The following is a 13,832-nucleotide window of genomic DNA, read 5'->3' as shown; positions in this document are numbered from 1 at the left end:
ATATATATAATAACATGCATTTTGCAGATTCTGCAAGGTGTATCTAAACGTTTGACCTCAACTGAATGTTGACATAACTTGAATGTTATCTTCAACAAAACAACCGATTCGTATGTGCCTCTCACTTTGCACTGCATTGTGTTACAAGAGATAGGACATCTACTACTATGAGGCTCAAAGATCATGTTGATTTGCTCATGTTTTGGAACATTCAAGTACACAGCTGGGTTCCTAGGATTATTGATGCTTCCTTTGTTTTCAAAGTCTTGCCAACAGTCATATACTCATCCAAACAAACTTAAAAAGGCGTATTTATTTACGTGGCTCATTTCATCTGCACAAAAAAATAATCATAATTTATTTCATTAAACCAACAGCAGCATATGCATCAAGGCCCTCCTTTCCTGTAAAAGATGAACAACGTAACGAAGTAAACAGATGAAAGGTTTCTAGTAAAGAGGTGAATGGAATTGATTGGTCAGATTCCAGTGCTACTAGTTGTCATAAAGCAGGAAAGTATTACAAAATATTGCAACGTGAGCTTGTCGGCTCCTAACAAGCTATTCTACGCCCCCATTACAGTATCATATGCATTCTTTCCAAGAATGTAATAATAAAACCCGGATCCACTAATGATTAACTCCAAAGCTCTTTAACATGTACCATATCATAGATCCAAAAAATTCAACAGGCTACAACCGAACTCCGCTACTTATAATAACAATAATTTAGTTAACTTAAAAGCACTATTGAAAGGACATTCTGCTGTACACTGATACAGTATACAGAAACATCTTGGAGTAGCTATGCAATATGCGCCACTTACATAACACACAAACAAGCAAAACAGTTCTGATATCATATGCATTCAACATAAAATAAAAAAAAAGCTATTTAAAGTCTTTGGGTAAGTCAAATAAACATCCCTGTCCGCAGTGAATTTTTTTCTGTCCACTTTAGCTGCGGGTCAAAAGTATCTTTGTGCTTGTTGTGTGCAGCTTTATTTGGAGGGTTCACCCAGCAGATGGACAATGAGCTCATAGGTGGACAGCACTATGGCTGTGTTGGGGATCTGTCTGATGAGCTGTGGAATGAGTCCTCTGTAAAAAGCTGCGTATCCCTCTTCCACCGCCACAAGGCGCGCCGTCTGAAAGAAGTACTTGTATTTGCTCCCCTCTTCTCTTAGTCTTGTCCGAATGACCTCTGGAAAACACACCAAGAAAAGTTGATCAGTAAAATGAGGAGATGTAGAAGTTTCTGCAAATCCTTATGCAATATCAAATTGAATGAACTGATTTTAAATAAAAAAAACTTTTGTAAAATTATTAGTGCTGTCAAATGATTAATCACGATTTAATCGCATCCAAAATATAAAATAGTTATGTACTATATGTGTGTGTACTGTATATTTATTATGTATATATAAATACACACACATGCATGTATATATTTAAGAAAAATGATATGTTTATATATAATTTTTTTTAAAATATAATATCAATTATATAAATGAGTACATGTAAATATTTTCAAAATATATACTATGTGTGTGTATTTATATATACATAAATATACACATATATTATGTGAACAAACTTTTATTTTGGATGCAAATAATAGTGATTAATCGTTTGACAGCACTAAAATTATCTTTACCATCACTTTTGATTAATTTCATGTATCCTTGCTGATAGAAAGTATATATTTTTAAAATCTTGCTGACCCCTTTTGAACAGTAGTGTATAAAAACATAATATCTTTTGTTAAAAAGTGACTTTTTCCCTTTTCCTTTCATTAAATATTTATACACTACCATTCAAAAGTTTGGGGATGGTATTATATATATATATATATATATATATATATATATATATATATATATATATAAAATTTATTTTATTTTATTTTTTTTTTTTTAAAGAATGAAAAGAACGCTGAATTTATTTGATCAAAAAATGTATAATTACAGCTATATTATTAATATTGTGAAATATTACAATTTAAAATAATCATTTTCTTTTTTAATCTAATTTTTAATCCTGTGATAACAAAACTGAATTTGCCATTATTTCAGTCACAAAAACAGAAGTTTTTTTAAATAATAAAATTTATATATTTATATTTATATTTATATATATATATATATAGTTTTGTATAACTAAGTATTTCTTTATATTTAATATATATATATATATATATATATTATTATTATTTATTTTTTTATATGCATCATGAATATATTTAGATTTTTTTTTTTTGTGAAAAAGTTCAAAATAACTTTGCAATGTAATTGTCTTTAACGTCATGTTTTAAGTACATTTATTATTTCCTTATCCATTTTAAAGTTAATAATTATAACCTTAACAGGTTCTTCACGGGTGTTTTTTTTTAGCAATTCATCCCATTGGGAATAACTGCATGTTGTGGTAATGACCAATAAAACTTCATATAACATTTTAATGGATATAAAATGCATTCTCATAAAAGTGCAAGTCCTACCGATAAACATGAAGCAACCTATGTTTATCTTTAGACACAGACTGGCTGATGCTGGTTTACACTGGTTGACAGGTAATAACAACCTACCATGTGGATAAGCTATGCAGGAGGCGCAACCCTTGGCAAATGCAGCAGCAACCATAAGCCCCAGAAAATCTGAGGCCCCTTTTTCTGTGTCAGTGTCAGGTGTGGTGAATCGTCTCTGCGCTAGGTACTTCTTCAGTGTCTCGTAAATGAGGAAGCAGATCATGGTCTCAGAGATGCCGGCGTACGACGCCGTCAGGCCCCGGTAAAAACCTCGCATGCCTTCTGTCTTGTACACATACCGCGCACACTGGAACGCGTTCATTTTCTTCTCCCCACGTGCCCTGGTGGACAAAGAGACAGTCGGTCAGGTGAGCTGGAAGATATGGATTACAAAGGTCAAGAATTTAACACGATTAGTTGTGAGGTAACACTTCTGCTTTTCAAAACAAAGCTCAGGCACCGAATACTTAATTCAAGGTCAAAGACTTTGAAAGGTTCATTTGCAACTTTAATTTACATTGCACAACGTGGTTTGCGTGTAGAGCTGGAGGGAGAATTAAATGCCAGGCTATTTTCAGACTGTACCATCTGACATACTTTTCTCATCTGACTCTGGCAGTTTACTGCTGGTGTTCTTAATAGCATAAATATAGAACATGCCTGCTAAGCCTCGACGGCCGTGTCAAGGTGGATATTTGTACTGTAGCAGACTGGATCACATGCTAATAATCATGACACTTGCGTAACACAGACAGTGCTAATAGTTTATACATCCCCCCTCCTAAAAAACTCATTATCGTCACGGTATCACGGGGTGTGTTAGATCTCACACGCAGGGATCTGATATAGATGTGTGTCATGTCCTCGTGCAATTTCCCTGTTGAGAATTAACCAGGGTGAAAGTCTACAGCATTAACATACTTTTTCTCAAGCTGCATTCTTGTTTTGACCATCCAGATGGGATTCATCAGGGAATTTGTGACGAATGCTGTAAAAAAAAAAAAAAAAAAAAAAAAAAAAAAAACAATGCAATTAGATATTCAAACACCCACTCTTCTTTGCAATCATCAAACAGTTGTATAAATTTCACTCAGGTTCTGGGAAACGTTATCAGCAATGTTGCATAAATGTTTTTTAACAAGCTTAAAGCACCTGCAAAGCCGGCTGAAGACATGTGGACGATTCCACTGTTTGGGACAAAGATGCCATTGAAAGTCTCTTTAGACTTTGAATAAGCTGCAAAATAGATGGCCCTGAAGAAAACAGAAGGACAACAGAACATCAGCACCTTTACTCTGCTGAACTCAACACCCCCTGCTTCCTCTCTCCATGCATGACAGTGCAGAGTTCATTTTAATATGAAAAAGGCCATTGGCACTGAAAGGCTGCCAATGTTTTATCAAGCCAAACAGCTTGCAGGGAGAGTTCCTGACAGTGCGGTCCGTTCTCTTTGCTGAATGTCTGGAACAGACTGCACAAAGAGCTGAATAAGCAACCAGATCTAATGCCATGATGACTGTGAGAAACAATGACCACATTTTTAGGGAGTAACTATAGCCTGAAGGAGTGTGGGGGAAAAAAAAAAAAATAGTAGCTTGCTTAATTCATTTTAATTCGAATGTAATTTAGTAATCTAGCGTGAGAATTGTTCCTAAGAGCAATTCTCAAGAATAAACTAACAAACAATACTTATTACTTAATACATGTCACTTCTGTACCTTATTTAAACATCAGCTATTCTTTTCTTATTCAAACAAAATGACAAGGAAAGGTACAGTGACTGTTATGGAGAAATTTAGTGAACCATTATATTGTGGTTTTATTATTGTACATTAGTTTGGACCTTTTTCTCATTTCCAGGTTTCTCAGTAGCAAAGTCATCACAGTTGGGTAAACATCTACAGCAGTCAATGGGAGACTACGGCAAATATATTTTTTGCATTCCCTTTTGCTCAAATAGCAAAAAAAAAAAAAAAAAAAAAAAAAAAAACTCCACAATAGTGTTTTAGCTTTCAAAAAAAGGGGGGAAATAGAGAGACTGATAACAGTAGCCAGAAGCAAGAAAAAAGATATTAAAATTACTACCACTCCCATAGTAGTCCCACTTTATTAGAAACACCCTCGCTTTAGGGTTAACTTGTTTTTTTTTTTTTAATCAAAAGGTAATATAATAAAAAGAAATCATTTTTTTACAAAAGGAAAATATAAAGATAAATTTGGTGGTTTCATGATGCTGACAACCGATGAAGCCTGTCATCACAGCCTTGTGAAAAGGGTACATTATTATTGTGCATATGATGTACGTGGGGAAAAAAAAAAAATTGACTAAACTCATTCACCAACTTTTTTTTCCCTAATTGAAAATTAAAGCTACAAGAAAAGGCATTTTTATTGTTAGGTAGAAAAATATATTTTTTAAAATATAATAATAATAATATCATCCTCTAATAAAGTAGGCACATTTTATCTCGTCTTAAGACAAACTCTTTTTCCTCACGTAAATAAAAAACAACAACTGTTACTACTGGACTATATCCAACCAAAAGTCAGCTCTTAGTCAGGAAGTATCTTTACTGTTTTATGCCTTGTCAATATTCATGTCACTGACCCTTTGAGGAATGACGCAAACACAATACTGGCAATAATTTTCCATGTTCATTTTACTACCAGTAACTACCAGTCAAAAGTTTTTAAACAGTAAGATTTTTGATATTTGAAAAGAATTCTCTTCTGCTCAACAAGCCTGCATTTAATTTATTTAATTTGCTCCTGTGATCAAAGCAAAATTTTCAGCATCATTTCTCCAGTCTTCAGTGTCACATGATCCTTCAGAAACCATTATAATATGCTGATTTGCTGTTCAAGAAAAATTTATTATTATTATTGTTATCATCATCAATATTTAGAACAGTTGAGTACATTTGTTTTAGGATTCTGTTATTTTAAATAGTGCAAATATTTAAAAACTGTACCTGTTTTGCTATATTTGGATCAAATAAATTCAGGCTTGGTGAGCAGAAGAGACTTTAAAAACATTAAATAATTTTTGACTGATTATGTACAGTGGGTACGGAAAGTATTCAGACCCCCTTAAATTTTTCACTCTTTGTTATATTGCAGCCATTTGCTAAAATCATTTAAGTTCATTTTTTTCCTCATGAATGTACACACAGCACCCCATATTGACAGAAAAACACAGAATTGTTGACATTTTTGCAGATTTATTAAAAAAGAAAAACTGAAATATCGCATGGTCCTAAGTATTCAGACCCTTTGCTGTGACACTCATATATTTAACTCAGGTACTGTCCATTTCTTCTGATCATCCTTGAGATGGTTCTACACCTTCATTTGAGTCCAACTGTGTTTGATTATACTGACTGGACTTGATTAGGAAAGCCACACACCTGTCTATATAAGACCTTACAGCTCACAGTGCAAATGATAATCATGAGGTCAAAGGAACTGCCTGAAGAGCTCGGAGACAGAATTGTGGCAAGGCACAGATCTGGCCAAGGTTACAAAAAATTTCTGCTGCACTTAAGGTTCCTAAGAGCACAGTGGCCTCCAAAATCCTTAAATGGAAGACGTTCGGGACGGCCAGAACACTTCCTAGAGCTGGCCGTCCGGCCAAACTGAGCTATCGGGGGAGAAGAGCCTTGGTGAGAGAGGTAAAGAAGAACCCAAAGATCACTGTGGCTGAGCTCCAGAGATGCAGTCGGGAGATGGGAGAAAGTTGTAGAAAGTCAACCATCACTGCAGCCCTCCACCAGTTGGGGATTTATGGCAGAGTGCCCCGATGGAAGCCTCTTCACATGGAGTTTGCTAAAAAACACCTGAAGGACTCCAAGATGGTGAGAAATAAGATTCTCTGGTTTGATGAGACCAAGATAGAGCTTTTTGGCCTTAATTCTAAGCGGTATGTGTGGAGAAAACCAGGCACTGCTCATCACCTGTCCAATACAGTCCCAACAGTGAAGCATGGTGGTGGCAGCATCATGCTGTGGGGGTGTTTTTCAGCTGCAGGGACAGAACAACTGGTTGCAATCGAGGGAAAGATGAATGCGGCCAAGTACAGGGATATCCTGGACTAAAACTTTCTCCAGAGTGCTCAGGACCTCAGACTGGGCCGAAGGTTTACCTTCCAACAAGACAATGAACCTAAGCACACAGCTAAAATAACGAAGGAGTGGCTTCACAACAACTCTGTGACTGTTCTTGAATGGCCCAGCCGGAGCCCTGACTTAAACCCAATTGAGCATCTCTGGAGAGACCTAAAAATGGCTGTCCACCAACGTTTACCATCCAACCTGACAGAACTGGAGAGGATCTGCAAGGAGGAATGGCAGAGGATCCCCAAATCCAGGTGTGAAAAACTTGTTGCATCTTTCCCAAAAAGACTCATGGCTGTATTAGATCAAAAGGGTGCTTCTACTAAATACTGAGCAAAGGGTCTGAATACTTAGGACCATGTGATATTTCAGTTTTTCTTTTTTAATAAATCTGCAAAAATGTCAACAATTCTGTGTTTTTCTGTCAATATGGGGTGCTGTGTGTACATTAATGAGGAAAAAAAATGAACTTAAATGAGTTTAGCAAATGGCTGCAATATAACAAAGAGTGAAACATTTAAGGGGGTCTGAATACTTTCCGTACCCACTGTATGTATACATGCAAGTATAACAAATTAACCAGTAGTGTCAATAATTTATAATCTAACCTTAACTTGCACAAACTGAATTGAACAATTACCTTGAGGGTGCAACACCAACAAGATTTGGGCCCAATCCTCTGAATAGAGATTTTGGTCCTTCTTTCTCTAGAATTGACCTGAAGAGGACAAAGAGATGAGATTTAGACAGATGTAACACTAGCGTGTGGCTTCGCATTTCAGTCAGATTGCACAAACAAGTCTGTAATCCACCAACACAGCTTGTTTTAAACACTGCAATTATGCTGCAAAACTAATGACACCTTTATGGTTATTCATTTCCTTTAGAATCCACCCATAAGAAACAACCCCCTCTCAATCAGACAAATGCTGCGTGTTGACAGTGATGAATCATGCTTCTCACGAAGTGACTTTCCTCGAGTCCTTTTTGTCATTACACATTAATAATATCACTTCCTAAAAGGAAAAGCCACTTTTTTCACCACAAAAAAATGAGTCACAGGGCAATTGCTTCCTCATGAAGAAACAAGGCTAAACATGGTGTCCTTTTGCCAAGATAGATACTGAAGAGTTCAACTAAATTGAAATGTCTCTCTTGTGGTTTTGGAAGTCAAACAGACCCTGACACTCCCTCAGAGACGCTTAGTAAGGGACACCTTGAGTTTGCGTCTAGTAATCTGAGCACAGCAAGGCGGCATCATGTGACGGTGCCGGTTCCTGCGAGCAATGCCATGCTGTGCCCAATTACCCAAAATAGACATTCACAGCGACACTTACAAACTCTTGTGCCTTTACATAAGGCAAAGCCACCCCTTATCATCATCAACTGCTGTAGCTAACAGCAGGATAAGAGCTGCTTTAATCTGCTTTGATTTAGGAGATCAAATCCAGTTGCTAAATGCATCCACATAACAGACTTCAGACGTCAAACGGTGCCGCCCCACAGAGTTTCCGGATTTATGCTTAGGCACATTAACGTTCAGGGTGGATGAATGTGTCATATTGTTTGTACTTCCTTGCTTACCGTAACACCTGTAGCAGGCTAGGGGTGACGGGTCCTGGTCTAATGACGCCAGCCCCATTGACTGTACCCAGCTGAACCTGGAAAACAGGTCTGAGGGTGAGGCCAGATGATTGTAGTCTGGTTTTTAACACCTCCAGGGGGCAGGTCATGATGGCACCTACGGTTCCACCACATCTGTGGAGAAAAATACTTTTATTTAGCATCTATATATTAAATTGCTCATATGGAACAATAAAGATTATTACAAAACTTTTGAACTTTCTATATATCAAAGAATCATGAAAAAACAAGTATTACAACTGTTTTTTCAACATTGATAATAAGCACCAAATCAGCATATTAGAATGATTTCTGAAGGATCATGTGACACTGAAGACTGGAGTAATGACTGCTAAATATTCAGCTTTACTATCACAGGAATAAATTACATTTTAAAATATATTTGATTGGAAAACAGCTATTTTAAATTACAATAATATTTCACAATATTACTGTATTTTTTTTTATCTTTGTGAGCATGAGACTTTTTTCAATTACAAAAAAAAATATATATATATATAATAATCATACCAACCCCAAACTATTGAATGATAGAGCATCAATATCTATAATGTATATCTAAAATAAATAAAGGTAAAAATATGCAAAATAAATATTGTATATAACTAATAACAATAAAAAAAAAAAGTTTAATATAAACTCAAAAGAACTGTGCAACCTAAAAATTGGGATGTGTCCAAAAAAGGCTGAGGACCTCTAGATTAAATAAACAAACAAAAGATTACAAAATTTGATAAAGATTGCCGTTACATTTGCTGTTTGAGGTAACACTAAAATCCAGTTCAAACTAAACTTTAGACACAAATATATGTGTGCACGTCAGCAACGCTTGCGGACAACCTTTCTGGACGTTGTATGAGTTAAAAGAACAAGAGTAAGGTCAAGAAAAACAAACTGAACTTTGCCAAAATTACATAATGTGACGCAGGTAACATTGATTGTGATTCACGTTACAAAATTAAAGATTAGAGGCTTACACTGGTTTAACCTAATTGGCTCTAAATCAAACTAAAGAAAACTGAGAAGAGGAGAATGGGCATGTAAATAAATGAAACACAAAAACAAGCTGCAAAATAATATAGAGGGAAAAATGCAGTCCAACCTGTAAGACATTTTTATAACCAATACAAAAAAAAAAACATTATAATTATAATTAATAACCTGTTATGTATCTTGTTTATTGCTAGTAAGACTTGAGGCAAATAAACTCGCAAGAGCTCAAATCACAGATCATGTTTCACACCAAATCAAAACATGTTGACACAGGTCACAGGTTGTGTTGTTAGAGAAGTACAAGACATGTGAAGAGCACAATGCCTCTGACCTCAAGACCGCAAATAAGAGACAGATTAATCACAAATCTGTCTGAGAAGCACATTCAGTTACAAGGGCAGACGTCCTCAACAAAAGCCTTGAGCCCAACACTGATGCAAGCAAGTCTCCTATTGACTTGCTTCGCATAGTTTGCCTTTTCATCAGCTCGCAGAGCACCAAGGGTAATGTTTTTTTATAAAAGATCATTTTGAAATAGACAAACAAAGCTTGGGGCATGATTATATAATGTGCACGTTTGAATACAACAAACATGCAGATGTCTGTGCCCTTCATAACAAGTCACCTGAATCTAACTAATGTTACTTGAGCTCAAAACTTCGTGAGATCGTTAACAATCTGGTGTTGAAATTATTAATGTGTAACCTCAGTTATATAACCAAACAATAACTGGCAACATGCAAAATCCTGATGTGGTAACATCCCTCTTTGCCTGTCAAGGTTTACACTTGTGACAATTACAGGATTACATCTATGATAACAGTTTTTTTGACAGACTTAATTTGAGGACTTACGTTTTGCCTTGGGCAAGTGTATTTTCGCTTTTTTTTTTTTTTTTTGTTAAGCTTGTTCTTGTTTTTTTTTCTCTCATATTTCTCTATTAGATTTTCTGCATGGAATATCAACTTTATAATTTTACAAGAAAACAAAGCAAGAAAAAAAGCAGAGGCAAAGGCATGGATAAAAATATATATATTTATATATTTATGATCATCTTAAGTATCAAGAGAGTTAGCCAGCAGATAATCTAAAAAGGGGCGCCACACCTTGTCAAAGGTCAAAGAACCAGTAAGTAAAATTTAGTATTTTGGGAATGGTACATATTTTAGATTATTATACATTTTAAATCTTCATCTTTGCAACATTGACAAGTTAGAAGTTTTTGAACAGAAAGATTTTTAATGTTTTAAAGAAGTCTCTTTTACTCAGCAAGCCTGCATTTATTTGATCCAAAGTACATCAAATATTTTGAAATATATTTACTATTTAAGATAACGGTTTTCTATTTGAATACAATTTAAAATGTTATTGAATCCTGTGGTTTCAAAACTGAATTTTTAGCATACTTACTCCAGTCACCTGATCCTTTAGAAATCATTCTAATATTCTGATTTGCTGCTCAAAAACATTTATTATTATTACGTTGAAAACAGCCGAGTAGGTTTTTTAGGTTTCTTTGATGAGTAGAAAGTTCAGAAGAACATCATTTAGTAGAAATACAAATCTTTTGCAACATTATAAATATCTTTATCGTCACTTCTGATCAATTTAAAGCTCCCTTGCTATAAAAAGTATTAATTTTTATATTTTCTTTCCACAAAAAATACTGACTCTAAGCTTCTGAGTGGTATAGTGCGTAATGTTACAAAAGCTTTTTATTTCAGACAAATGCTAATAAACTGATTAACTAAAATACTTTCAGTACAATAAATAAAAGGTACTAATTTAATTATGGTGCAATATATTTTAATTAAAATAATATCACTTCACAATTTTAGGAACTGTGTTAAAGCGTCTAAACGCATATGAATTCTTCAGCCTGCAAACACATGCACTTCAATTGTCCTTGTAAATAACAGTCACACGTTCACCTACATTCATTACTCTCTAGCACACATGTTCAACATAAGTATGAAGCTCTCTGTCCTTGAAAGAATCAAACACTACCCCCAGCCACATTTCGCTAAGAGCAGGTGGCATTGAATCAGCCTGCGCAAAACCAACGCATTTAAATGCGCAGAAAACACAGGCGCGTTCTCGTGGGTACTGAGAAAAGCGTGATATACACTAGTACAAAATAACAAGAATAAATCAATATCGGTCTTATATTAGTAGCATACAAGTACTGGTATCAAATACAGGTCGCAGGACGTAAATAATTACGGAATGACCTTGGATGTATTAATCTAAAGCAAAACGCATTATTTAAACATTCAAAGGGTGCTATATCAAACTAGCTCTGCGTAAACGATTATTTAGTTATTTCCTAAATCCACACTTCATACGTATATGCGTATATTTTACATTTTAATAGCGGTATATGAAGGACCTCGTCTCATGGTTCCTGACATAACATTACGTAACGCGACACATTGCTCTGTGTGTCTTTGACAGGCTTGACCGAAATAAACTTTTTACTCTTCAAGCACTATTTTACAGCCGGTAATAAAGTATTATTAACTCATTCATGTATGAATGTGATTTGAGCACTAAACCTGCTCGCATATTTAGATTTAATCTAAACCTCTTCGGTCGCGTGACTGGCTGATGATGCGCTGGCTAGTTTCACCGCTAGCTAAAAGCTAACAAGCGCTGTCTTCATTTAAACTCATCGTCCAAATATCACAGATTAAATATTAATAACAGAAATACTGTTCTAAAATTGCGTTCTTGTCTGATATGAATGTGACATTCAGTACATGTCACCGCAGTGCGTTTAAACTGCTTTCGACCTTCCAGCCTGAGAACCGTCATGCTCGACTTCATATGGATTTAAAAGTCATTTCCACTCACCCCCCTGCGAAGAGATGTAACAGCGTGTCTTTCTGCGCCATTTCAAAGAGCCATCGTACCGTACAAAAACGTTAAACTTTAAACAGAAACAAAATGTAGTCACTTAGGCCAGCGGCCTGATGATGCTCGATAACCGGCTTCTCTAGCTCTAAAAACCCGGATAACGCAGAACCTGAGAAGTAGTCTGAACTCACGTCATAGGGGCTGGACGGAGGTGTTGTCCATGACGTCACGCCAATCGGTTCGTTCACAAACAAAACTGTAAAATGAACCTGCTGCAGAATATCATGTAACATTCTGCATTATATAAAAGGTTAAATACGGATAAATTCGCAGTCGAGAATTTTATGTACTGACTTTATTTTATATGAATTTAATTTATCTGCATAGTAGCTGCCGAATTATGTAATCCAAAAATACTCTAAAATGCAAATTTAATTAATCTTTTTTTATATTCTATATTCTATATTTCCTGAACAATCACCAAACACGGAGAATCAATGAGCACTGTATGTTTTAAACTTTTTGAATCTGAAAGTTTTTATTTTAAATTAATGGCTATTTTGGTTTTTATATATAGGTACATTAATATTTTGTATATTTAGCTATTAAATATCTTATGTAACATTTTACAGTATATAAAAGGTTAAACAGAAAAAGAAACAAGTCAAGAATTTTTATGTACACTACCAGTCAAAAGTTTTTGAACAGTAAGATTTTTAATGTTTTTTAAAGTCTCTTCTGCTCACCAAGCATGCATTAATTTGATCCGAAATGCAAGCAGTAATATTGTGAAATATTTTTACTGTTTTCTGTTTTAATATATTTTAAAATGTAATTTATTCCTGTGAACAAAACTACATTTTCAATCATTACTCCAGCCTTCAGTCCCAAATGATCTTTCAGAATTATTATAGTATTTTTTTTTTCAAGATTCTTTAATGAATAGAAAGATCCAAAGATCAGCATTTATCTGAAATAAAAAGCTTTTGTAACATAATAGACTATACCATTCAAAAGCCTGGAGTCAGTATAATTTTTATTTATTTTTGGGGAAATAATAGAAATTTAGCAATTTATTTTAATACTTTTTATTTAGAAAACTGATCAAAATTGATGATAAAGACACTGGTTACAAAAGATTTCTATTTTAGATAAATGCTGTTCTTCTGAACTTTCTTTTCATCAAAGAAACCTGAAAAAATTCAACTCAGCTGTTTTTAACATCATCATAATAATAAATATTTTTTGAGCAGCAAATCAGAATATTAGAATAATTTCTTAAGGATCATGTGACAGGAGTAATGATGCTAAAAATTCAGTTTTGAAATAATTTACATTTTAAAATATATTCAGATAGAACACAGTTATTTTAAACAGTAAAAATATGTCATAATTTTACTCTTTTTGCTGTACTTTGTAACACACAATTGCAGGCTTGGTGAGCAGGAAAGACTTCTTTAAAAACATTAAAAATCTTACTGTTCAAAAACTTTTGACTGGTAGTGTAATTTTTTACAGGAATTTATTTAATTTATCTGTGCAATGCAATGTGCTTAATTATGCACAATGCACAATGTAATTGTTTATTTCTTATAGAGCAGCCTAATGTATAATGTGCCAAAATAGACAAGCTAAAATGGTGGAGACGCCTGCAGTGTATCTGTGGTTAATTGTGGGATAAATATGATACCATATCCAGCA

The 13,832-nt window shown here is 34.6% G+C and overlaps 1 protein-coding gene across 1 annotated transcript; it reads right to left on the bottom strand.

Moving 5' to 3' along the window:
* Positions 1-293: 293 nt before the first annotated feature.
* slc25a33 (solute carrier family 25 member 33) lies at positions 294-12,295 on the bottom strand. Its single transcript, XM_051096060.1, has 7 exons — positions 12,129-12,295; positions 8,223-8,396; positions 7,279-7,356; positions 3,679-3,779; positions 3,448-3,514; positions 2,587-2,867; positions 294-1,203 (listed from the first exon to the last, which is right to left on the bottom strand). The coding sequence occupies exons 1-7, from the start codon at positions 12,167-12,169 to the stop codon at positions 1,001-1,003; spliced, it is 945 nt and encodes a 314-aa protein (XP_050952017.1). The 5' UTR covers positions 12,170-12,295; the 3' UTR covers positions 294-1,000.
* Between the last annotated feature and the right edge of the window lie 1,537 nt (positions 12,296-13,832).

The sequence above is a fragment of the Labeo rohita genome, chromosome 23 (assembly GCF_022985175.1).
Source record: "Labeo rohita strain BAU-BD-2019 chromosome 23, IGBB_LRoh.1.0, whole genome shotgun sequence".
Lineage (NCBI taxonomy): Eukaryota > Metazoa > Chordata > Actinopteri > Cypriniformes > Cyprinidae > Labeo > Labeo rohita.
Note: the sequence above shows the minus strand (reverse complement) of the source record. Positions and strands in the feature narration are given on the sequence as shown.

Bases quoted from the DNA above. Each gene is read 5' to 3' on its own strand.
- slc25a33 (XM_051096060.1), bottom strand. From the start codon at position 12,169: ATGGCGCAGAAAGACACGCTGTTACATCTCTTCGCAGGGGG. The intron at 7,357-8,222 runs GTAAGCAAGGAA...TGTCCTCTTCAG, and splicing joins AGCCTGCTACAGGTGTTACG to GTCAATTCTAGAGAAAGAAG. The intron at 3,515-3,678 runs GTGCTTTAAGCT...TTTTTTTTACAG, and splicing joins GTCTTCAGCCGGCTTTGCAG to CATTCGTCACAAATTCCCTG.